The sequence below is a fragment of the Lutjanus erythropterus genome, chromosome 18, assembly GCF_056507025.1.
Source record: "Lutjanus erythropterus isolate fLutEry1 chromosome 18, fLutEry1.hap2, whole genome shotgun sequence".
NCBI lineage: Eukaryota > Metazoa > Chordata > Actinopteri > Lutjaniformes > Lutjanidae > Lutjanus > Lutjanus erythropterus.
In genome coordinates, this window is record NC_139334.1 from 28,607,696 (window position 1) to 28,630,836 (window position 23,141).

Genomic DNA, 23,141 nt, shown 5'->3' on the forward strand with positions numbered 1-23,141 from the left:
AGTGGGAAGCAGTGGTGAAGCTCTGCAGCTTTTATCCTGAATTAAGATTTTCTTCTAGGAATTAATGTCAAGTATCTCTTGGCTGGGAAGTAACACTTGATACTATTTAAATTGAATTCCTGTGGTGCCACTGTGTCTTACAGCTGTGGAGAGTTTGGGTAATTAATCAAGCTATAAATACTAGTGTAGATATTTTGAGCTGTACTGCAATGAATGTGAAACTTACGAACCACAAATTGCAGGATATTTTCTCTAAAATGTTTTGTTTTTTGTCCTTTTTGCATCATCTACTTGTGGACTATATAGTGCAGGGCAGGAATTTCACAGCCACGAGCTGTGGTCACCATGACCCCTCAGTTTGGCCTTATGCCCCTCAAAAAATGATATGCTTTTCAGCCAGTGGCCTTGATGCCCCGCCCACTCTACCCCAGGTGATTTAGCTGTTTTTCCTGTCCGTCTGAACTGAACTGAGGACTGTTGTCTTTTGTTGAGATTCCGATTGAGCAACATCAAGTGAAACACTGCACACACAACCAGTGGTGGGTTAGCTTTCAAGCCTGATATGAACCATGGGAAAAAGGGATACAGTGTGATGTGGACTCAAAAGTGTCCGTCTAGAAGAGTGTGAAAAGTCGACATAAAAATAAAGACAGAAGTGTCAATGTGATATAAACTTTCTTTGATCACAAGCCTGATGTTACTCTGCAATTCTGTGGATTACGCTGCAGACTAGAATCTCTTATCAGTGACAAACAGCAAGATTTTTGTTATGTATGCTTGTCTCCTCTCTGCACTGCTGACTAGACACCGTCTCTTCTGTGGAAACCCTGTAAATCATTATAATGATAAACTTAACTCATCAGTTTAAGATAAATAGTCCAAGTCATGATTTCTCAAGTGAATACTTATCTCCAAATGCTGAAGAATAATCTCAAAATGAGATGCTGTCTCATTGAATTGAATCAGTGTTCAAAAATACTATATGTAGTTTGTGAGATTAAAATCATTCTTAACCCTTAAGTTAACCTCATTATTGCTGTGGACTTAAATTGTTGTTTGATGGCCTTGCTGCCCTTGTATTTGGACTGTGTACCCTCAAAAAATTGACAACATCACATGATGAAATTTCAGTCCTTGTATAGTGCACATTTTTTATTTAAGATGGAGGAAATTGGGAGATGTGGCTGTGTGGTAAAAAATGTTGCCATTACAAATATTTATGCAGTTTATAAGAGGAAGAACTCTGGTGTCACAAGCAGATTTTGACATTTAAAATAATCCACCCCCTGCCCAAAATTAGATTGTCTTTTAAAGATTCAGTCAATTTTCAGTGTCTCTATAATACAAGAGGGGGAACATGTTGATAAAAATAAAATATCAAGAATTAAGACTCTCACGGCATCACTGTTTGTTGTCCTGTTGGTCTGTGTTTTTTCCCCTCTTGAATAATTTATTCTTCAGACAGGGTCACAGGAAGCAGTCTTTGCATCAGTCTGCTGCACTGTGGTGTAACACAATCAGTGGTCCAGCTTTAATTATCCCAGAGGCTATTTGACTTTGCCAACTTGTTTCTGAAGAGAAATCCTACTGAATTAGCTCTCAAATAGTTCACAAGGTCTCAGTCACGAACATGAATTTTTCCACTATGCTTTTATCTTGTCAGCCCGCTCGCTATCACGTCTCTCCCAGCCGTCTTCAGTCGCAGTGCTTGTGATTCTTAAAACCTACAATCTCTCCCACAGTCACTTTTTCAACTTCTGAAGCTTTGATTTCTTCTTCGGTCAATCTTAAATTGTTTGTTTGTTTTAACTGTGTAGAAGATGTTTCTTCATTAGTTGTCACATTTTAACATCATAGTGTAGGGACCTGTAGGCTTGTGGTAGTTGCCACCAAGTGTCCTTGGTTGTTTTTTTGTGGTAGATTTTACTCCACAGTCCAAAAGCTAACTCGATCTGTAAAGCAGATGGATCATAGGTCAGAGTCCCCCTCCGTTGACACTCAAGGGCTGTTTTCACATCCATCTGCTGAAGGAGAAAGTTTCTTAGTGCTCACTTGAAATCTGACTTTAACACGTCTGCATTAATGACTCAGTGTGACTTTAAACATTTTTAACAAAGTAATTTTTTGAACCCACATAAGACACTAATTATTATTCAAAGCTGAGTATTTTTATGTCTTAAAACATGTTTGAAGGAGATCTTTAAGCTTTGAACATTTTTAGATAGTGACTGTGTAACGTCCTCATGGGTTTGTAGTGTTCTAGTTTCACTTTCCTTGTTGTATACCTAAGTTAGATGAAAGCTCAGCTGGTCAAAAAGCTTTAAAACTCAGGTGAAAGGAATAATGTTTCTGAGTCTATAAATTGCTTTTTGGGAAAATTATGCATATTATTCTTTTTAATGATTCATATTTTATTAATGTACAATCCCAGTTACTTCTTGCTTCTGACATGTTATGCACCCTCCCACTATTAGCCAGGGCTGCAGCCCCAGCAGGTGGCCACCAAAGATGACATACAAATTGGCAGTACTTTGATCTAGCAAATAAAAATAATAACAATTAAATAATTGTATGTACACTGTGTCAGAATAAGCACTCAGCTGGAGCAATGCATAACCGCATTCAGCACAGGCATGTGGTCATTAACCTGCAAGGAGAGCAGGCTGCTGCTGCTGTCATTGCTAATGTTTGCCACGGCCAGCAAACCAATATGACATTGCTTTCTGAGTGTTTTCTCACTTTTAGATTAGTTAACCAGTCTAAATTTAGATTTCTGTTTTATCGACTGGGAAATTAGTCGTTAGGAACATCCCGAGTTCTTATTAGTCCTGATGTGAGTGTGTGCCAAGGCCCGGGTTCAGTGCAGCAGGTGGTAGAAGTCTATAGCTTTAATATTAATTGGATTGGATGAATTGGTGCTTGTTCCTGTCAGCTGTACAGAGTCCATGTGTGTGACAAGCTGCAGGTGGCAGAGGTGCTCAGCTTCTGCTTTAATTGGATTAGTTGAATTGGCATTTATTGCTGCCTTCTGCATGTATGTGTGTGTGTGTGTATGTGTATGTGTGTGTGTGTGTGTGTGTGTGTGTGTGTGTGTGTGTGTGTGTGTGTGTGTGTGTGTGTGTGTGTGTGTGTGTGTGTGTGTGTGTGTTCATTAGGGTCTGGACAATGTGCATAAGCAGCGCGTGGCGGAGGTCCTGAGCGAGCCGGAGGCCCGTGAGAAGCAGCGAAGCCGCGAGAGTTTGACCTCTGACACGGTGAAGTACGAGAGCGGGCCGGACGGTGGCGAGGAAGTGAGTATGAGCGTGGAGTGGAACGGGGTAAGTACAGTACACAGCCCTCGACACATTACTGAGAGTCCTCAGACCAGGAACACAGACATGTTTATATGACAAACAGCCTGTATCTTTCTGGACAGAAGCCTCATAGGAAGTGATCCGTTCTTGTTAAAATAGATATTTGACAGAGGCGTGAATCATCTTAAGGTTGATGTCATTTTTAGTCAGGAGCATCAACTGTTTTATTTAATCATCTTTGTCCTGCAGAGGTTGAGACCCTTAAAACCGTCAAAATGTGTGATTTTAAATAGATGAATAAATAGATTTATTGCTCCTGTCAAGAGACAGTAAATAAACCTTTAATTCACAAAGTTGAGCAAGAAATTATTCTCTCTACAACCTGTTTCTCCCCACTGCTTCTTTGATGTCTGACACCCCTCTTGCTTGTATACCGATATTGATAAATTTTGCTGTCTGGAACAGTTCTGCTATTCGCTGTGTCAATCTAGGGTCTAGATTGAAAAACACAGAAGTGACCCTATAATGTACCCAAAGTCAACAATCTTTTGCAGTATTTCGACAGATTTGAATAAAAATCCTGTTCAAATTGTCTGATTGGTGTTTGACAAACTACATATTATGAAAAAAATGTAACTGTCCATCAGGTTTCCGGTGGCTTCAGTCAAGAAAGATGCTGTAAGGTTGTTTTTGGACTGTAAAATCATTGTGAAGTCTGTCAGACCTGTTAACATGTTTGTAAAAAGATAATTTTATAAAGTGCAACACTGATAATGCTGATTGACTGTCAGAATTACTGCAGTAGCTGATGCTTGTACTTCACTGTTACACTGACTTTGATTAATTAACCCAAGTGAGAAGCTTCTCTGCTGAGACGTTCACTTGACTGGATCTTAGATCTCTGACAGTAGGTGCTTCAGTCGTAGTGTTTTACATTTGCATAGTGCTCTGCTTCGTAAGAAACCCTCTTTTTTCTACTAAACTTTCTTTCCGTAGAGCTTTTCCAGCTAACTCTGAGTCTTAAAAACTGCTTTCGCAGCAGTAAAGCCCCTCTGGTTACAGATGTTGACAACGCCCACCTAACAGCCTGTGCCGCAGAGCCACGTCTCTAACTGAGCTGGTACATTTCACAGTATCTGCAGTATTTCCTCAGCCTCTAGTGACTGCAGTGGCACAACATGTAGATGTAGAGTCTCTGTAGGCTGCTCACCATCTTATTTCTTCAAGGCTGCCGCTGCTGCCACTCAGAGCTGGCCTGCTCACATAGCAACAGTAGTCATAGCGCCCTGAACAACCAATCAGCATCTCCTCCTATACCTCTGGTTGTGGCTCTGGGAGGTTTGGTGTGAGACACATCAGTGTCAGTTCACAGTGTGTCCTGTCAGCCAGTTATCAGCAGACAGCCTCCTGCAGACAATCTCACATCACCAGCTGATCTCTGGACTATTTATATCAGGAAAACTGCCTGTCATGTCTGGAAAGAGCTTCAGCTGGAAGTAGATTTTATGTAAATTTGATGTAACCATTAAGTCAACAAGAATACCAAACTAAGTGAATTAATTCAAATTAATTCAAGATCAAACTTTATTGATCCCGGGAGGGAAATTTAGCTCTACAGCAGCACAAGATGACAACCAGAGAGTTGGATACAAACAAGGAAACTAGAAATGAAGGAAGGGTCATAATAACGTCATAGAATGAATGTTCTAATGCCATTTCTATTGAAGTCTATGGGAGATGGAGAGGAACACTACACCCCAACATATCTGTATTGTGTGACCTTTGATGAAGAAGTTCCTCTGAAAGGGATAGTTCCACAAAAAATAAAAAAAACATATTTTTCCTAACCCAAAGTGCAATTCATTCATCTAGATAATTTTGGTGTTAGTTGCAGAGTTTTGGAGATATCTGCCCTTTCTCCAATATAATTGGACTAGATGGCACAGAAAATGTTTCTCTTTCCAGAAATAAACATAAAATAATAAAGTTAGCTAACAGGTGTTAATTTAATGAGGGTATTATCACAGTTTAACTAAATTAAATGTTCATCTGCTACCATCCTCAATCAGAATTTTCAGTAAGAAAATCCATTATAAATTAAGCATAGCAATGTATCTTGCATGCAAATAAATTACTGAATTAACATACAAGCCAAACCAAATGTTCCTTGAAAACACATGAAATATTGGTTGAATAACAACACACCATCACCCAGACTGATGACCTGTAAAACACGAGAGGGGAGAAATGAAGGAGAAGGTTTGTCCTTTCACCGCTACACTAAATGTGCTGAGAGCTTTCAAGCGTGACGCCAGTTTGACCTTATGACCCTTCGATCTTTTTTGTTTCCTTGGATACAAACAGGAAACAGATAAGTAAATAAAAATATATGTTAAAATATATACAGATAACAAAAGTTACAATAAAACAAACAAAAAGTATATCAAGAAAAGAAATATAAACTGAACATTTGGATGGATAAAAACATGGTTCTGAGTATTTTTACCCCCTGCTGCTTCCCAGCAGTTGTCAGACTATGTTTTGCCTCGCAGCTTGTCAAAGAAATCATCACTTCCACTTCAGCTCTCTCCACAGGCAGGTGTGAAAACAGCTTCCTTCTTATTTTATTATGAACAAGTCCTCTGAGAAACACGGTGACTCATCAGTCTGTTCATCTGACTCAACATGGGCTCTGTACTGTACTCCTTCTGTGTCCTCTGGACACTTTGTTGATGTTTGTGATCTGTGTCCTCTGTGCTCTGTGTACCTGTGTGAATGTTTCTCTGCTTTGCATTTGTGTGATGAGCTGCTGCCTGAGAATGTAAAGTGTGATTTTTCTGATCTTTATTTCTTTCCCTTGCTTACTTTGTCAGCATGTTTGCAGCCAGAGAGGAAGGAAAGATTATTTAATGGATGTTTTGAAGCCTACAAGCTAAAAGGAAAGCTAAGAACTCAATAAACAGTGATTATCTTACAGTTGGACCTGTATTAAATATCCTTAAAACTCTAATGTGTTTATTATTATGATCACTAATGTGTTATTTTCTTTACAGTCACATTGTAGACATTCAGCTGATTTTTAATCCAGACATTTTTATACAGACAAATGAAGAATATTGCAATGATAGAATGAACTTCAGTTCACAGCTGCAGTGATTTTAAAAACTGATTAATCATTTCAGTCATTTTTTAAAATAACAAACTTACTGTTTCTTGCTTTCTTTGGCATTTTTCTTAGTTTCTCTGTGATGATATATTGAATATTTTTATGTTTTGCACTGTTGGTTAGGCAAAACAAGCAATTTTAGTAAGTGAATTTGGGTTTTGGGACATTTTTACTGTTTTTTGACATCTTTAGTCCAAACAATTAGTCAATAATCATTTCCGTAGTTCCTATGTAGACAAAAAAAATACAAGCTACCCTTTGAAATGAATGTGCAATATGTGCTCATGCTGTAAGTCTATATGAAATAATTAACAAACAACAAATATTCAGTAGCTGTCTGGCTGCTCTCATGTATCTTCTACCTGCATCCCCTCTGTGTTTGTTCAGTGGATGTCTAACAAAGTTTAACCTTGTTCTTCTGGATGTAAATGTTCTAACAATGTTCCAGGTACAGACACAGTAACTCTTCATCATGTTAAACTGTGCAAAAGCTCCACCTAGTGGCAAAGTCAGCTAATTACAGCACAATCTCTCTCAGGTTATCTGCATAGATGGTTAGATAATAATCAAAGAAAAGTCGAATAAAAGCAAACTAATATCACTGTAATCACCATCTGATGCTTTTGTGATGTTTGATCTAAAATATCAAGATGAAAGTGGAGTTTTTTATCTCCATCTAAATGAGTAGTTGGGTACTTTGTGCAGAGAAGAAACGTAGCCAGAATTTAGAGGCATATTTTTTGCTGGTTGTTTTATTTCCCACCATGTCAAAGGCTGTCTGATGGCTGTATTTTAACATGTTCAGGTTTATTAAGTCAGTTGAGACCTTTATTTGATTTTCTTTGATGTCACACTTGAAGCAGGAGGTCTGAATTCTGTCTAGACAGTAATGCCTGTAATACCTCTGTTTTGTCTTCTTTCTGCAAAATCAGTCAGTTCCTCCTCAGTCTGTTTAGATTTTCTGGGTTTTAGAGCTCTTAAGAAGTCAGTGGGCGAGACCTCAGGACGTTTGGATTGGACTGTGGAAAATGCCTGATGGCCATAGAGAGAATGACGGGCAAACTGAAGCATTTCCACATTTTGAAGTTCTTGAGAAACTCGTGGGGGGGGGGGGGGGGGTTCTGTAGAAGTGGTGTAGTGTTCCTGGCCACATTTCACAATCAAATTCATTAAATGTTTTGCAGCAGAGAGGCAACACCTTGTTCAGAAAGAGAAGCACCGGTTACATGAAAGTCAAGCAAGCTCATTCATTTCTTGGCCAAACAGAGCTCAAATATCACCACAACACCACTGTCATTTATCCAACTTTTGTTACCAAATAGGGTTGAAAATTTGCGTATTTTCATTGACCAATAGTTCAACTTGTTAACAATCAATAATTGATTAACCATTAATATTTAATAAGATACAAAATGCATGCTTTTTATTTAAATAATTCAAGTAGTACATTAGTTATATGAAATATTAATTTAAAATACACAATTAATTTAAGCAAACAGAATAATCAAACAGTAAGGTCCTTATTCAAAAAATGGTTCCACCAAACCAAAAAAATGTAAAATTGGCCACAATAATGCCATTTCTAGATTAACAAGGCGGAGAAACGAAGGATGACCAGATTGTTATCAACTATATTCAGTAAAACATGTGATATGAACAACATACAGAAATTTGAACCATTTCTCAGCCGAGTTGGTGACATTGTCATGCAAATAAACCACACCCAGCTTGATTTGTGTGGGAATTTTCTCATCCTGTGTTGCCTTGTGTTAATCCAGAACGTGATCCAGACTTCAAGTTGATGGCACTCCCATTTTTTAAAAATAGCAAAACCATATCAAAACATCCATTTAAGAACAATTGGTGAATTGTCTTCATGCTACATTGGCAACAAGTTTGTGTTGTTGAAAAAGTTGTTTGTTTTTCCTGATTTGTAAGTTTAGCTGAAGTTTCTCTGGCTAAAGCACAAGTTGGTGGAGAAGTACTGTGTCTGATCTGGAAACCCTGCTCGATAACCTTGTCAGTGTCTTTAAGTCACTGTTTCTCTTTCTCTGCTGGTCTTTTTCCATTTCTTTCTTTCTCCCATCCTATATTGCTCATTTTCAAACTGTCTCTTTCTACCTCATCTCACTGTCTTATCTCTTTCACTGCTTGTATTTTCCTCTTTTTCTTCTTCTTCTTCTCTTCCTGCTCCGTCTGACCGGCAGGCATAACTCCAGATGCCTTGTAATGGTTCTAAAAAACTTGTCTTCTGCATGACGGACGCCTCGCCTCACCTCACCTCGCCTCAACCCCTCCAGCTTTGCAGTTTTCTTCAGCTCTGACTCCCCCCCTCCTCTCTTTCTCCTCCAACCACCAACCCCACCACCTCCGGGTTCTGGTGGGATTCGTCGAGCCAGAGTGATAACGTTGCTTTTACAAGGAGCGGGTTGGGGGGAAATGTGGAGACAGCCTGTGTGTCTAAATCCAAACTTCTGCCCCCTTCTTGTCTTGAAGCACTGTACTCGACTGTGTGTATCTGCTGTGGGTGGGAGAGGACTGGGGTGATGTTTCTTTATGGCAACATTAAACTTGTGCTTCTTACCACGTTCTTCCTGCTGTCCTTTAACAGTAGCCTCTGCTTCTCTCCTTCCCCTCTCTCTGTCACTCTGTACTGTACTTTCATGTCGGCTGTAAACTCTTTTACTAGAATTAATTGGAACAGTTGTGTGAGGGGACATCGACAGTAAACTCTGCTTCCTACCTTGTTCTCTCAGCTGTCCTTTAAAGCTGAACTCTCCTCATTTTGACCTGGACTCTCAACTTTGGACTTTCCAAATCCCAAACAACAAGAAACAAGAAAATTGTTGATTGTTTAAGAAAATGCCTCAGCAGCCAGTAAGTCATGTTCCTTTGTACGGTCATCGAATCAAACCTGCCTCATGTTAGATAAACTCTATGATTGGTCAGATGTATCTGCCACAGCAAATGAAACATGAGACAGCAGATTTGTCTGGTTCCCAGGCTAACAAAAATCATGCTTTCCTTCTGCCATATTTGATGGAACAATAAATATCTTATTTTGGTCAGATAAAGTAGGTAAATTATAATTATTATACTGACATTTTTAATTGATTAATCAGCTACAAAGATGGGCAGATTGATCTTAAACAATAAGCCCATTATACTGCACTGCAAGCAATAATTAAATGATTTTGGTAATGCTTGTGTTTTACCAGCTCAGACAAACATGTTAAAAAATTTTCAAAATTTTTAAAGATTTTGATCTGAAGGATTAAACACACAATATGTAAATTCTCCCACTAGGGGTCTTTTTTGCTTTAAAACAGTAACAAAAGCTGTAGTTTGATGACGTTGTGATGTAGCGTGGGATCATGGGAGTTATCTTCACTTTTAAAAAACTAAGATCACTGATGAAAGTCTGACTCAGGCAGAAATTATGTTCAAGAGTAAAATAATATTCAGAATGTATTTACATGATGTTTAGTCACATACATCAGCTTCCTTCCTCAGTCTCTGATGTATCCGACATATTCTGTGTTTTCCCGGAAGTTAAAGACACTTTCAATAAAATATTGGATTCCTCTGCATTTGAACATTGTTGGGAACATTTGTGATAATGTAGGTACACAACTCAACAAAAAAGTCTAGTATATGCCTAGTGTGTTTTTTTAATGAAGAAATGCAGAAATGATAATTATAGCTTTAAAATGGATCAGAGAAAAACTGATATGAAATAGAAGAGAACTAAAAACAGTAAAAAGACATATTTTACAGGCTGGATAGACAGAAGGTTTCAGAAATATGGCAGAATATTAGCTTTGTGCACATCCAGTCCTTTATTTAGACACATGCAGGATAACAGATCAGTTTCCACACACTTGACCAGCAGGACTAAGGACAAGAAATACACACAAAACTGATAAAAGTCTTTTTAACACCGGGGCAAATAGACCAAACAAAAGAAAAATACGCAATCCAACCTTTGTCAGATACCCTCCAGGTATGAAATGGTCAGAGTTTAAAGCTTTGAACTTTACCCTCCCGCCTCTCCGTCTTTCTTTCTGCAGAGGTTAGAAGGTTTCCGTCTGTCCTCCATCGTCCATTCAATTTAATTCAGCATCTTAACTCATTAGTGGTGACTCAAAGCTCATAGTGGTTTAACATGCTGTAAATAACATCAGCGTAACTCGTCAGCATGATCGAGAGCACCGTTGATTGTGGCTCTGTGGGTTTTTGCTCCTCCTATTAGAGTTTTAGTCATTAGTTTGTCGCTCTGTGCTCAGTGTCATCTGTTCGCAGTGATATCAGACTAAACTATGTTGTGATGAGGACACGTTAAAGGTGACAGGATTCATGCACGATGTGTTTAAATTAAAGTCTGTAGCAGAACAGACGTTCTCCGATATAAAAATGACATTTTCCACCAAATGTTTGAGCTTGAAGGGGACAGAAGTGGTCGATCTGAAGCCTGAACATCGTGCATCCAGCCTGTTTGCCTTCTGTATATCTCTGTACATAGACGTCAGGATGGGTGGGGGGTGCAGAGGGTTTGCTGTAAACAAGCAATGTTGCATTTGTTGAAAAGTTGGGAATTGAAATAGTCTCCTCGTCTCTGTTCTCGGCTCCTGCTAATAATCTTCTGCGTGTCCTGTCCTGTTTGTGCATCTTACAGTTTGTCTTTCTTAACTTCTAATAAAACCTAAACTCTTTGCTCACCTGAACCTGTGCCTGTCGCCTCTTTGTGTGTCCCCTCTCTTCTCTGTGTGTGTGCCTTCATAACTGAGTGAGCTCTAAACATTAATACCTCTCAGCAGCAGCAGCAGCACTCCTGCTACTCAACACCATCATCAGCCCTGCAAATTAATCAGCTGGAGGCCACTCAGAACTTAGTTTTATTTTGTTTTTTCAGTTCAGTTTAATTTTTGGTTCCAGTTTCCAGAGTGGGTTTGTTCCTTCAGTTTTTATTGTTTGTTATTAGTTTAGTATATGGGGTGTATTTGCATGGAGCAAGATTGAAGAAGTTCAGAACAGGAAGTGCAATACAAACTGACTCACAGTCATGTAGATGCCACAGTCTGAATATACAGATGCACCATTGTCTCCTCATGCTTGTTGTGTTGGCAAATTTGTCCAAATTGACAAAGACTCAAACTAAAATCACTTCCTGTATATTTGTATTTTTTCTTAGTTCATTGTTTTATAAGTACATAATATTGTTTCAGTTAGTTTTCTGTTTATTAATTCCAGGTTTTTATTCTTATTTCAATTCACTTACATGTTTTTTCACACCTAGTTTTAGTTCGTTTAAGGTAGAATCATATAGTTAATTGCTGAGTCTCACTTCCAGAGCATCACATGATGATGTCTTAAAATTAGGAGAAAATTAGGAAATACGGGCAGAGAGCAGCGTACATACACCTCCAGTTATAGAGGGTCATAAGTGATTATGGAAAGGGATTATGTTCATATGACAGAGAGCAGTAAGTGTGTCTGTTTTGTTAAATAACATATGCACACAGTATATCAGCTTCAAAACTACTACTCCTGCTTTCTGTGATGTAAATATCTGAGATAACAGTATGCATTTAATTAGTCACAATCATGTGAAGCCTGATGAAGAAAGACAGAAAAAGTAGAGACCAAATCATGCTCAGGGAAAAAAAAGACAAACTTGTTTTATTTCATGTAGACCTGACTGATAAACTGTTTCAACCACAGGTTGAGGAGGTTCTTCACGTAAATGATTAAATGTCACAGTATTATCTCCTAATATTATAATAAATTAATCATCTGTTAAGAGACATGTTTAGAAAGATAAAATACTTTTATGTGGTCTGTTATGCACACACAATTTGCACAATTTGCTGAATTAAAAGGGTAAATCTGCAAAGTGAGTACTTTTACTTTGGGTACTTTATGTAATTTTTATACAAATACTTCTGTACTGTAACCAAGTAAAAAAAAATGAATGCACAACAAGAAGGCAGTATTTCTGCATTGTGGTACTGCTGCTTTTACTTACATAAAAGATGAATACTTCTTCCACCACCGCCCAGTAAGCTCAGCTTCATTATCACCTTTGTCTTCTTTCATTCCTTCACTCGTTCACTGGACCTCAATGGAAGAAAAACCCACTAAACTAAAGTATAAACAACAAGAAAGAGACACTGGCTGCACAGGTTAGAGTCCAGGACACAAATAATCTGCAGCATCTGTCTGCTCACACACAAAGTTCAGTCTGTCACAGGTGATATAGTCACATCCTCCCGTCTGTTCAGGATCCAGGCAGACAGGGAGGTGTTGGACATCAGACTTTAACCATGTTAGACAAGGACACACAAATACTAAGCTCACATACAGCCTCACTGAGTCTGTGTAAAGACTGTCAGTCTTAAATACACAGATACAAACAACACTTTGTTAGAGGGACTCGTCCATGTAGGGGTCAGAACTGGATACAATGAAGACTGATGAAGGTGTAATCTGTCCCACACTAACAGGTCATCACTTTTCAGGAAATTAAAAAAAAAATGTTTTTAGGTCGAAGTTAACAGCTTTTTAAATACTTTTTTAATGGTTAAATATTTGTAAAACCCACAGACAGACAATATCAATTATTTACTGTATGAAAAAGATGAGGTGCAACAAAATGAGTGAAATCACCTCTGTGGATGTATCATAGATGTGCAGAGGTTTTAAAGCTGCTCAGTAAAGAAGTACAACGCACAGATTACTGAGTTAGTAACGTTTCTGGTTTGCACCACGATCGTGCATCTGCATTACAGCATCGTGTACGCACATGAAAGTTTGCATGGAGGATGATAGACTTGTGTTTGTGTGGGTATATTAGCATTTGACCAACGTTTGAAGACTGCTACTCATAAACCTTTGACTGAATCTGCCAGAAAAGCCTGAATTTTGACAAATCATGGCCCCGATTTCTTATCGTGAATATTTTCTGGTTTATTTACTCCCCTTTGACAGTAAACTGAATATCTTTGGGTTGAGGACAAAACTTGTCATTTGAGAACATTGTCTTGGATTTTTAGGAAGCACTGATTGTCATTTTTCAGCATTTTACATTTATAGACTGAAAAACAACTAATTGATCAAGAAAATAATCAACAGATTAATAGACATAAGAAGTAATCATTAGTTGCAGCCTTACAAATCACAGCGTTTCATTGCAGGTTTTTACAGACTAGAAGCAGTTTGAATCTGTTGAATAAAAGTCCAGCTAGTTTCCAGATAAAAATAGTGAAACTGCAGAAGTCCTCATTCAGGCAAACATTATGTTGGTCTGATGCTAATGTCCCTACAGTATGTTCACTCCTTGTTTGTGAGTCTGAAGGGAGCGTGTGACCGAGTGTAAGTAACCCTGTGACGTCTCCCATCAGGACGGCTCCGGCTCTCTGAAGAGGAGTGGCTCCTTCAGCAAACTGCGAGCATCGATCCGCCGCAGCAGCGAGAAACTGGTCCGCAAGCTGAAAGGCGGCAGCTCGTCCCGAGACAGCGAGCCCAAAAACCCCGGGTAACTATCCCCACAGACCCCTGACTGACCCGCCACAGGTGACTCTCACTTTATGCACTGGAGGCCCAGAGGAACGAGCCCTCGGCTCGCTCAGCGGCTGGCGTACTAACCAAAAATGAAAGAAGGGATTCGCTCTACTTTGCTGGTGGTGAAGTGGTGTAACTCTTACGCTGTGTTTGCACATGAAATGATCGAGGGAGCTTCTACTGGCACATACACACATTTGTCCTTTTTTCCCACTGCATCAGTTTACCTTTCTGTTCTCACACTGCCGGCCTGTGGACAGTCACTAACTTCTCTTCACAGTTTGGTTGTTGATGAATATTAGAGCCACTGTCATATACTGTCATACATACATATATATATATATGTATATGTATATGTATATATATATATATATGTATATATATATATATATATATATATATATATATATATACTGACCCGCCACAGGTCAGGTATATATATGTATATATATATATATATGTATTTATATATACACATATATATATATGTATATATATATATATGTATTTATATTTATATATCATAGAAGTTTATATTTGGATTTTTAAAAAGTATAATAAGTCAGAAAATTTTTTAATATTTCTTACAAAGATAACGATGAAGATAAAGTGTTCTGCAAAAGAAAGACATAGTTTGAGGAAAGAGCTGTCGGATCTTGAGAGAAAAAAGTACAGGAAAAAGAATCTTTAAAATATTTGAGATAAAAAAACCACAAAAAGTATTTTGAGAAAAAAAAATGACATGGACAAAACAAATGTAGGCATTTTGAGAAAATACGTGAATTTAAGAGGAAAGTTGTAATATTTTAAGAAATAGGTCAACTAATTTGAGAAAGTGTATTTTGTCGAGAAGTTGTTCATCCTAAGAAGAAAGATTCATATATATATATATATAGAAAAAAAGCCCTGCTATCCCTGTTTTCAGACTGATAAATTTAATATTTTGATTAAAAAGTGTAAAACCTTGTGAAGTGAAGTGAAAGCAGTATTATGAGAAAAAATGGTAGTAATTTGAAAACATGAACTTTTTTTGAGAAAAGGCATAATATGACAGAAAAATGTGTATAATGTTGAGAAAAAAGTTGCAGATTTAAAAAAAAGTAATTACTTTGAAGGCGAAAAAAAGAATAAGTCCTGAAAAAAACGGTAATATTTCGAGAAAGAAAATGCAATATTTTAAGTCTTAAAGTATTTTAGGACAAAAAAAGTAAAAGAAAAGTATTTTGATTAAAAAATGTTGCAATATTTTGAGAAAAGAGTAATAGCTTGAGAAAAAAATAGTGTAATATTAAGGGAAAATGGCAGTATTTTGAGAGAAATAAGACTTTGAATGTAATGTTTATAGAAAAAAAACACTGTAAAACTGCAATATTCTGAGAAAAAAGTGACAAAACTTTTGGATTTATTTCCTCACAGTGGTTCTTATAGTCCATCATAACGACCAAACCTGAACATGATGAAAACAAAAAAACCAAAGGTCTCACTGTATGACGAGCAGACGAGAGCAGAACGGCGTCGATGAAATGGGAAAACGATGCAAATACGTCAAACATCACTCATGTTGTGACGGACGACGTGTAGAAAAGCATCTGTGATGAGACACAAACTACTAATGTCTGCTTTTGAAATGCCTTTATGCTTTTTATGCCTGTGGAGCTCATTTGCCTTTTTTGTTTTAACCACTAATAGTTACACCTATTTATTGCATTTTGTGGCTTCGGACTATTTATTTCAATTTGTTTTGAAATATAGTTCAGTTTTACTCTTTACTGCTTTGGATTTTATTATTTCCATTTTCTTTGTGAATGAATTTTACTCTGGAAAAAAACAAACTTGTCTGCATGGCTGTTTTTGTTTTAGAGTTTTATGCTGTTGAATTTTTATTTATGAATAAATGTTTTCATTTGAATGTCTACTTTGCATGCCTCATCTGTGAGCTCAGTGGTTTCCATTTTCCTCTCTGTGCTGGTCCTTTCTGTGGCTCCTCGAGATGATGGACATGATGATGTCACTGCCATCATCATCATCATCATCATCATCATCACGGTCGATCTGACGGTTCTCAGTAAGGTCAAACCACTGCAGAAAAATGTCTATTTTATCAAATCATTAGGTGCAAATCCACAACTTAAGATCATATCAGGTGATTTTGGCACCACAGTCAAGAAGACATTTTTACTGAAGTCATGAAAAAAAATGCATCCTTTGGAAAACAAAGGGTTAATATTTTGAGAAACAAGTTGTACATGACAAGAAAGATGAGACAAGTTGTGACAAAAAAGTAATTTTGAATCTTTTTCAGCATTTTGCCTCTATTTGATAATGACAGTGTAGATACAAACAGGAAACATGGAAAGAAATAAAACCGATAAAAGGCACACTATGTCAGAAAAAAGCCTAAAAACATGTTGGCAGAAAAGTCATAAAATTAGGAGAAAAGATTCAAAGTTTTTTTTTTTGTTTGTTTTTTTGTTTTTGGAAAAAAGTCACTATGTTATAGCTCAAAATAGGGATCTAATATCTCAAAACAGAAGTCCATATTTTGGGGAAAAGTTGTAATATTTCAAGAATAAAGAAGAAACTGGAATAATTTGAGAAAGTCAGACTATTTTGAGGGGGAAAAAAAGTTTTAATATGAGAAAATTTCAGTATTTTTAGAAAAAGGACGTAGAGGAAAACAGTAATACCTTAAAGAATATTTTGAAGAAAAAAGCTTCATATTCAGAGAAAAAAATTGTCATATTTTGAGGAAAAGTTGGAATATTTTCAGAATTTTCAGGATGGACATTATTCTGCAGTGTCGCTTTACTGAACTCAGGTGTTTTTTTCAGGCATGAATGTTGGTGTTTGCATGAACTTCACTGATAAATATCAGTTCACACCACTTACAGCTGATCTGTATAAAGACTGTTGCAGATTATCTCTAAAAATGTTGGTACCACTTTCTGATGAGGAACCTTTAATATAAAGGGTTTGTAAGGTGGAATAAATCACTTAATGCTTTATAGATCAGTTACAAGACAAAAAAATAGAGTAAATTATCGGTTGTGAAAAATCTCTGGCTGGTGTGTCCTTAAAGGGACAGTTCAGATTATTTGCAGTGGGGTTTTATGAGAATTTTATCCATAGTCAACGTATCACCGTCAGTAGATGACAGTCAGCACAAATTCAGTTTGGAAAAAGTATTTTAAGGAAAAACTAACAGTTTAACTGTACACTGTATTTATAATATTTTCACTGCTTTACCTTGTCAGGCAGCGTTTTCTGACGCCAAATATCACTCCATCTAAAGGCACCAAACTCCATTGGAAAATACAGCAATTTTACTTAACAGAACACAGTCGCTGTCGCTGCCTTGTTCGGTTGGTTTGTTTGTATTTTTGTGTGACTTTGGTGTTTTAAAAGGTTTGTTCAGATTCACTGAAGACACACAATAACACAAACAAACAAACAGATTGATTTAGTGGTAGACCAGCAGCTCCTGTTTTATGAAAAGTAAAATTACTGTTTTTGTCAAAGGAGTTTGGTGGCTGTGGAGAAAGCGATATTCAACTTATATAACTGGTTTCCTGATGATAAAAGCTGTCTGACGGAAAGGTAAAGTAATGAAAAACACACGTTTCTCACTTTATAACAAGACAAGAGAAAAACTAAGTAAGCTATCTGTAATTATAAAAAGGTTTTTTACAACAAATGGCAAAGTTAAAAAGTTTTGACAAATGAATTTTTTTCCAAGTGTTCAGCAGCTCTTTTCCAGATGTCAGAGGTCTAACAGTCCATTAAAGTGTTTTTATTAATAAATTAAAAGGCTAAAAAGACAAATGAAGGGAGGATAAACACCAGCCAGACTATTTTCACAACATTATAGAGGCTGTTGTATGAGAAAGTGGTACCAAAATTAAATATTTAACCTTTGAAAGTTCAGGAATGGGATGAGAAAACTTATCAAGCCACTTTTAAAATAAGGATGTATTAAAAACTAACCTTTGTGCGGGAATATCACGGATGTCATTAACCAACACACACCTACCACCATTTCCATTGAGCTAAAATCCTCACACCTGACTCTCCACCCTCCTCACCTCTGACCTCTGACCCCTCACCCCCCCCTCCCACCCACCACCTACCTGCATGTCACTGCTCTGGGTGCAGCATGAAGCGAGCCAGCTCTCTGGGGGTTCTTAACGTGGCGGACAAGGCTGCGAGTGACCACTACCAAGTAAGGAGACCGAGAGTCGGGACCAAAAGCATCTGTTTGTCATTAACCCTGCTGGTGACCCGGGGGACAATGTCCTGTTCTGGAAAGGTCCAATTCAATCCCTAAAAGACTCCTAGAGTGCAAATACTACTAAGATATATTGTGTTTTATATTGAGCTTTATTTGACTTAAACTTTTCTTGATCTCGACTGTAAATACATGTACAATACAATGTCACAGTTTTTACAGGCGATTTGCACATTTTTGGGCACAATACAGCAGAATTTGTAGCAAATGTGTGAAATTCTGCAAAAAAAAAAAAAAAAAAAACAGTCACAGACAGAATTTCTTGTCCTAGAAAAAAAAAGAGATAAATTATTTTCTACACCCACAAAAACCTGTCCAGTCACCACCCTCGCCTGCAGATTCTTCAGTGAAATGAAAGTGCGATGAAGTCCGATCATCGTGCTACAAATTCACACCCCACGTCTGAGGGTGGCTGCAGTTCACTGTTCGCCACAGACTGACGTAGCAACAGACGAGGGACAGAAGGTGCATGAAACAAGAACTAAAGTACAGTATTTATTTTCAGTTAAAGCCCAAATAAATTCCAGAATACTAAAAGGCTCAGACATTTGAAGACAACAATATTTAAAAGTTAAAACCCACCTGGTTTACCAAGAGGGTTAAAACAAAACCTTGCAGATGCTTTTTGACCCAGTCTTTTATTTTTACACACCTCACGTCTTTATAAACGGTATCTCCTTAAATGCTTTGTTGGTTCCGTTTTGTGGCCATATCTCAGTATTTATTTTAATTTTTATTTAATATTTTATTATTTATCAGCGTGACTCACAGACTAACTTCACACCATCATTATTTTTCACTAATCAACACAAATCATTAACAGGAAGAATGTTTTTTTCTTATTTGACACTGACACAATTTAAAGTCTGAATGAATATTTCTCTATAACATCAAGTATATGACTGAATAATTAACAACCACAGTTGTTGCCATGACGACAAAAGTCAGCTGGCCACGTCCTTTCCTGCAAATCCAAATATACTAAGATTTTAAGTTTTAAACTCCATGGATGATGTGTTTTGTTTTGTTTTTTTGGAATAACAGGCCTTCAAAGCAGCAGTTAAATATTTTTCTTACATTTTGAAGACTGCAGTAAAAACTACAGTAAAAAACTTGCTCTTATCCAGTGAAAAGCAGGACAGAGGCAGACGAAGTTAAAAAGCCGCCATGACTGCGGTAGCGTCTCCCTACAGTATGAGCGCTGTCATACGAAGTTTGCAATTTTCGACTTTTACACTTAATTTTTATGCAGCGTCACTTTTGAAAGCAACATTTAGGAAGTCTGAAAGAACCCGTGCAGTTCAGCAGCTCCACCAGTCGAGTCAGATTTCAACTTTGAACAAAAACAAAATGTAAAATACACAAACTTGTACTTGATGAAGAGAGACTCTACAGAGATTCACGGAGCGTTCAGAGGACCACCAGCACCAGCTGGGCGTACGCCTGGCTGTAACGTTACATCCAACTTAGAACGGAAAGTTACTACCAGTTTAAGGTTGAGACGAGTTCACCAGTTAGGACTTAAGCCCTGTGTGTTCGGCCTCGGTGTAACTTTTATGAGCAGGTGTAAGGTGGAAACAGATTAGCTTCCACCCACTGCAGAAATACTACACTGTGGGTGTGGTAGTTGTGGACATATTTTAATGCACAGATATCCTAAAACCCTACAAAATAATATTTAATTTTTTGCTCCTTCTCTTTGTAACACTCAGTTACTACTGAGATCGTTAGCCGGGCATGCTAACTTTTGTAGCTTCTGTCAGAGTAGATAAACTGCTTGAATCATTCCTTAGATTTTGCGCATTAGTCAAGCTTAAAACAAATTATTTTTAAGAAGCTGACATTTTTGAAAACAATCAGTTCCTAATCTTTGTTTCCTCTCGCTTAATTTCCTGCAGGAACGAAATAATCGTCTGAAAAAGAGCCGCGACCTGAGTGCCAGCCACACTGACCTGGCGCGTTGAAGGTTTTTGTCGGCGGTGAGGGACGGAGCCCGAGAGGTCACAGAGGTCGTGAGAATCCACTTCCTGTCTGCGAACATCAGACCCTCGTCACTGTAAACAGCTGCGTGTGTGTGTGTGTGTGAAAGCTTCATATCTCCCACATGACACCACCAAGTGCTCACTGTACAGGTTTAACGTTTCATTGCACTTTTGAAGGTTTGTGCTCTTAGACGGAGTTTGTGGTGGGTTGTTTTTAATCAATACATATCGAGGAACAAGAGGAAAATGAACGTACAGTAGCCTGCTGTATGTTTATGATTTGAGTGTGTATATCTTTTTCTGTGTATATCTTTTTTTGTATGTGCGTGTACTGTATGTAATAAGAGTGTGCTGGTGTGACTGACTGCCCTCTTAAATCAGTCCTGTTTAATATTTAATGCTCTCGCTTGAATGAAGGCAGAAGCAGAGCGGAGCTTCAGTTTAACAAACTCTTCTCTCATAACTCGTTGGTTCAGTTAAATCATCGTGAGTGAAGCCAAAGAACTACGGAGGTGTATGATGATGCTAAAATCGCTTATCAGTGTCTAACACAGCGCATGATAAATGATTTAATTATCTCCAGAAACTGACCATTTGTTGCCTCAAGAAAAGATAAATTAACCCTTTATCACAGCCTGGTTTCACTCACAACTCATCAGATACCTGCAATTTGTCTCCACCAATTGGCAACTCATACAGGCACAGGCGGTATCCGTCCGACATTGAAAGTGACACAAGAAATAGTTCACCTACAGCTGAATATTCAGTCATTATCTACTCGCCCTCATGCAGATTAGGAGTCGGGTTTATTTTGTTAGTCCAGAAAACTCTGCTGGAGTTTCACAGGAAAAAAAAAAAGGTTTTACAAGCTTCTATGTTACTGAAACTGTTTGGCTTCATCCACTGAGGTTTGACTGAAGCATTGAGATCAGTTCTGCCTCTGAGAAAGTTTTATAACAGATTAAACTGCCGACTCTGCACAGAACTTGTCCAGCAATGACGTCTTTTTGTAGGCCGACACCGGACATTAGCTTAGCTCTGCGTTCACTCTGCAGATTCCCAGTGGAAGTTTGAACTGTTTTTGCTTTTTTTTTTTGTATTAATTAAGAATAAATCAAGACTCATGACACTGTGAAGAAAATCTTCACAAATCAACAGAAATTTTACAAATATTTGAACCATATGCAGTTAATATACAACTTTCAAATTTTCAGCTGAAGTTTGAACAGATTTGAACAAAATGTGAGACATGTTACGATCTTATTTTCTGAATTAATTCACTAAATGTTTAAGACAAAATGTTGGAAACCTGTGGAGTGAACGCACATCTCGACTGCTCTTAAGAACTGTTCTCCTAAAATGTTCCGTCCTGTGTTGATTGAAGATTTTTGCTTTTGATGTATGAAGTTCTGTGTTTACATTTGGGGTTTTGTAAATGATGTTTTGTTTCCGTGCTTGCGCTGCTCTGAAGAGTTTCTCTTTCTGTAAAAAAGCTTTGAGAATAGCGGACGTAGATATAGTTTTAGTTTTATATCTATGTGATGGCAGAGCTGTCTTCCTAAACGCTGATGTTTAGAAATGAAACTAGTCAAGACGACGACATTTATGGCACATGAAGGCCGACCGGACCGACACCTTCTCAGGACTGAGGCTGTAGTTTCACACACTGACTGCAAAGTTAACGCCACTCCACACTTTTACACATTAAAGGGATAGTTAGGATTATTCGATGTGGGGTCGTATGAGGTACTAATCGATGGTGTATCAGGTACAGTAGATGGTGGTTCACACGCCCCGGTTTGGAGAAGCAGCAGGAGTACCGGTGTAGGAAGCTAAGCATTGTGCTGCTGGGCTGTTCAGAATTTTAGGTCCAGCTAAAAAAAATCACCATTATTTAAAGTGTACACTATATTAGAGCATTTTCACCGCTTTACTTTGCTGTCAGACAGACTTATCTGATGGAAAACTGCTGTTACACAAGCCAAATATCACTCTCTCCAAACCAACCAAACTCCATTAACAAAATCAGTAATTCTACCTTCCAGAACACAGGGGATGCTGGTCTGCTGCTGCTTCGGTCTTTTAGTTTGTTTGTGACATTGTGTGACTTTGGTGAATCAGAACAATCATTTTAAAGCACCAAAGTCACAAAATAACACAAACAAACTAACAGCTCGAGTCAACATTAGGCCAGCAGCTACCGTGATCTATGAGGTAAAATGACAGATTTCGTCAATGGAGTTTGGTTGAATTGCATCGAGTGATATTTGGCTTAAATAAAGGCAGTTTCCTGTCAGAAAAGTCTGTCCTACACCAGTACTCCTGCTGCTGTAGCTCATGCACTGACTGTCTATGAGAGCCTCATACAACCCCACTTTAAAAAAAAAAAAATCCAAACTATCCCTTTAATATTATTTTTATATTCAAATGCCGGAAAAATGTTACAGCATTTTATTTTACTTATTTTAGTCAAGACAACACTTTACCATGTGAGTAAAGTTGAACAAGTCCAACCAAAAAGTGAAAAGTATGATTTATTTGAATTATTTAAAAACAGTTATTATTATGCAAGAATTATTCCTGAGATTTAAGTTGCAAATTTAAAATGTATATTTGCTATTACCAAAATAAGAGAGAGTATTTCTCCTATAGTTATAACTATTAAGTTACTTTAACAGATATAAATATATATATATATATTATTGTGATTCACTTTTAAATCCGGAGTGTTGTTAAAACTGGAACTGATTTATCGACCTAATAATAACAAATCACCTATTATAAATACTGAATGATTAATAATGAAAAATGTCTGTATTGATTTTATTCAACAGCCTTCTTTAATCCATAATCAA

At 37.5% G+C, this 23,141-nt stretch overlaps 1 protein-coding gene across 3 annotated transcripts in view; it reads left to right on the forward strand.

The window, feature by feature from the left end:
• Positions 1–23,141, forward strand: part of klc1a (kinesin light chain 1a) — a 67,750-nt gene extending 44,609 nt beyond the window's left edge. Inside the window, exons 13-16 of one of the 3 annotated variants that reach the window (XM_084743024.1) lie at positions 3,156–3,317; positions 13,860–13,993; positions 18,172–18,238; positions 20,203–23,141. In XM_084743024.1, coding sequence (XP_084599150.1) covers positions 3,156–3,317; positions 13,860–13,993; positions 18,172–18,238; positions 20,203–20,268 — 429 coding nt within the window. In that variant the 3' untranslated portion in view covers positions 20,269–23,141. Of the gene's footprint in view, positions 1–3,155; positions 3,318–8,666; positions 10,132–13,859; positions 13,994–18,171; positions 18,239–20,202 lie in introns of those variants that run through there. The other 2 variants (XM_084743025.1, XM_084743026.1) reach the window with 2 other exon arrangements.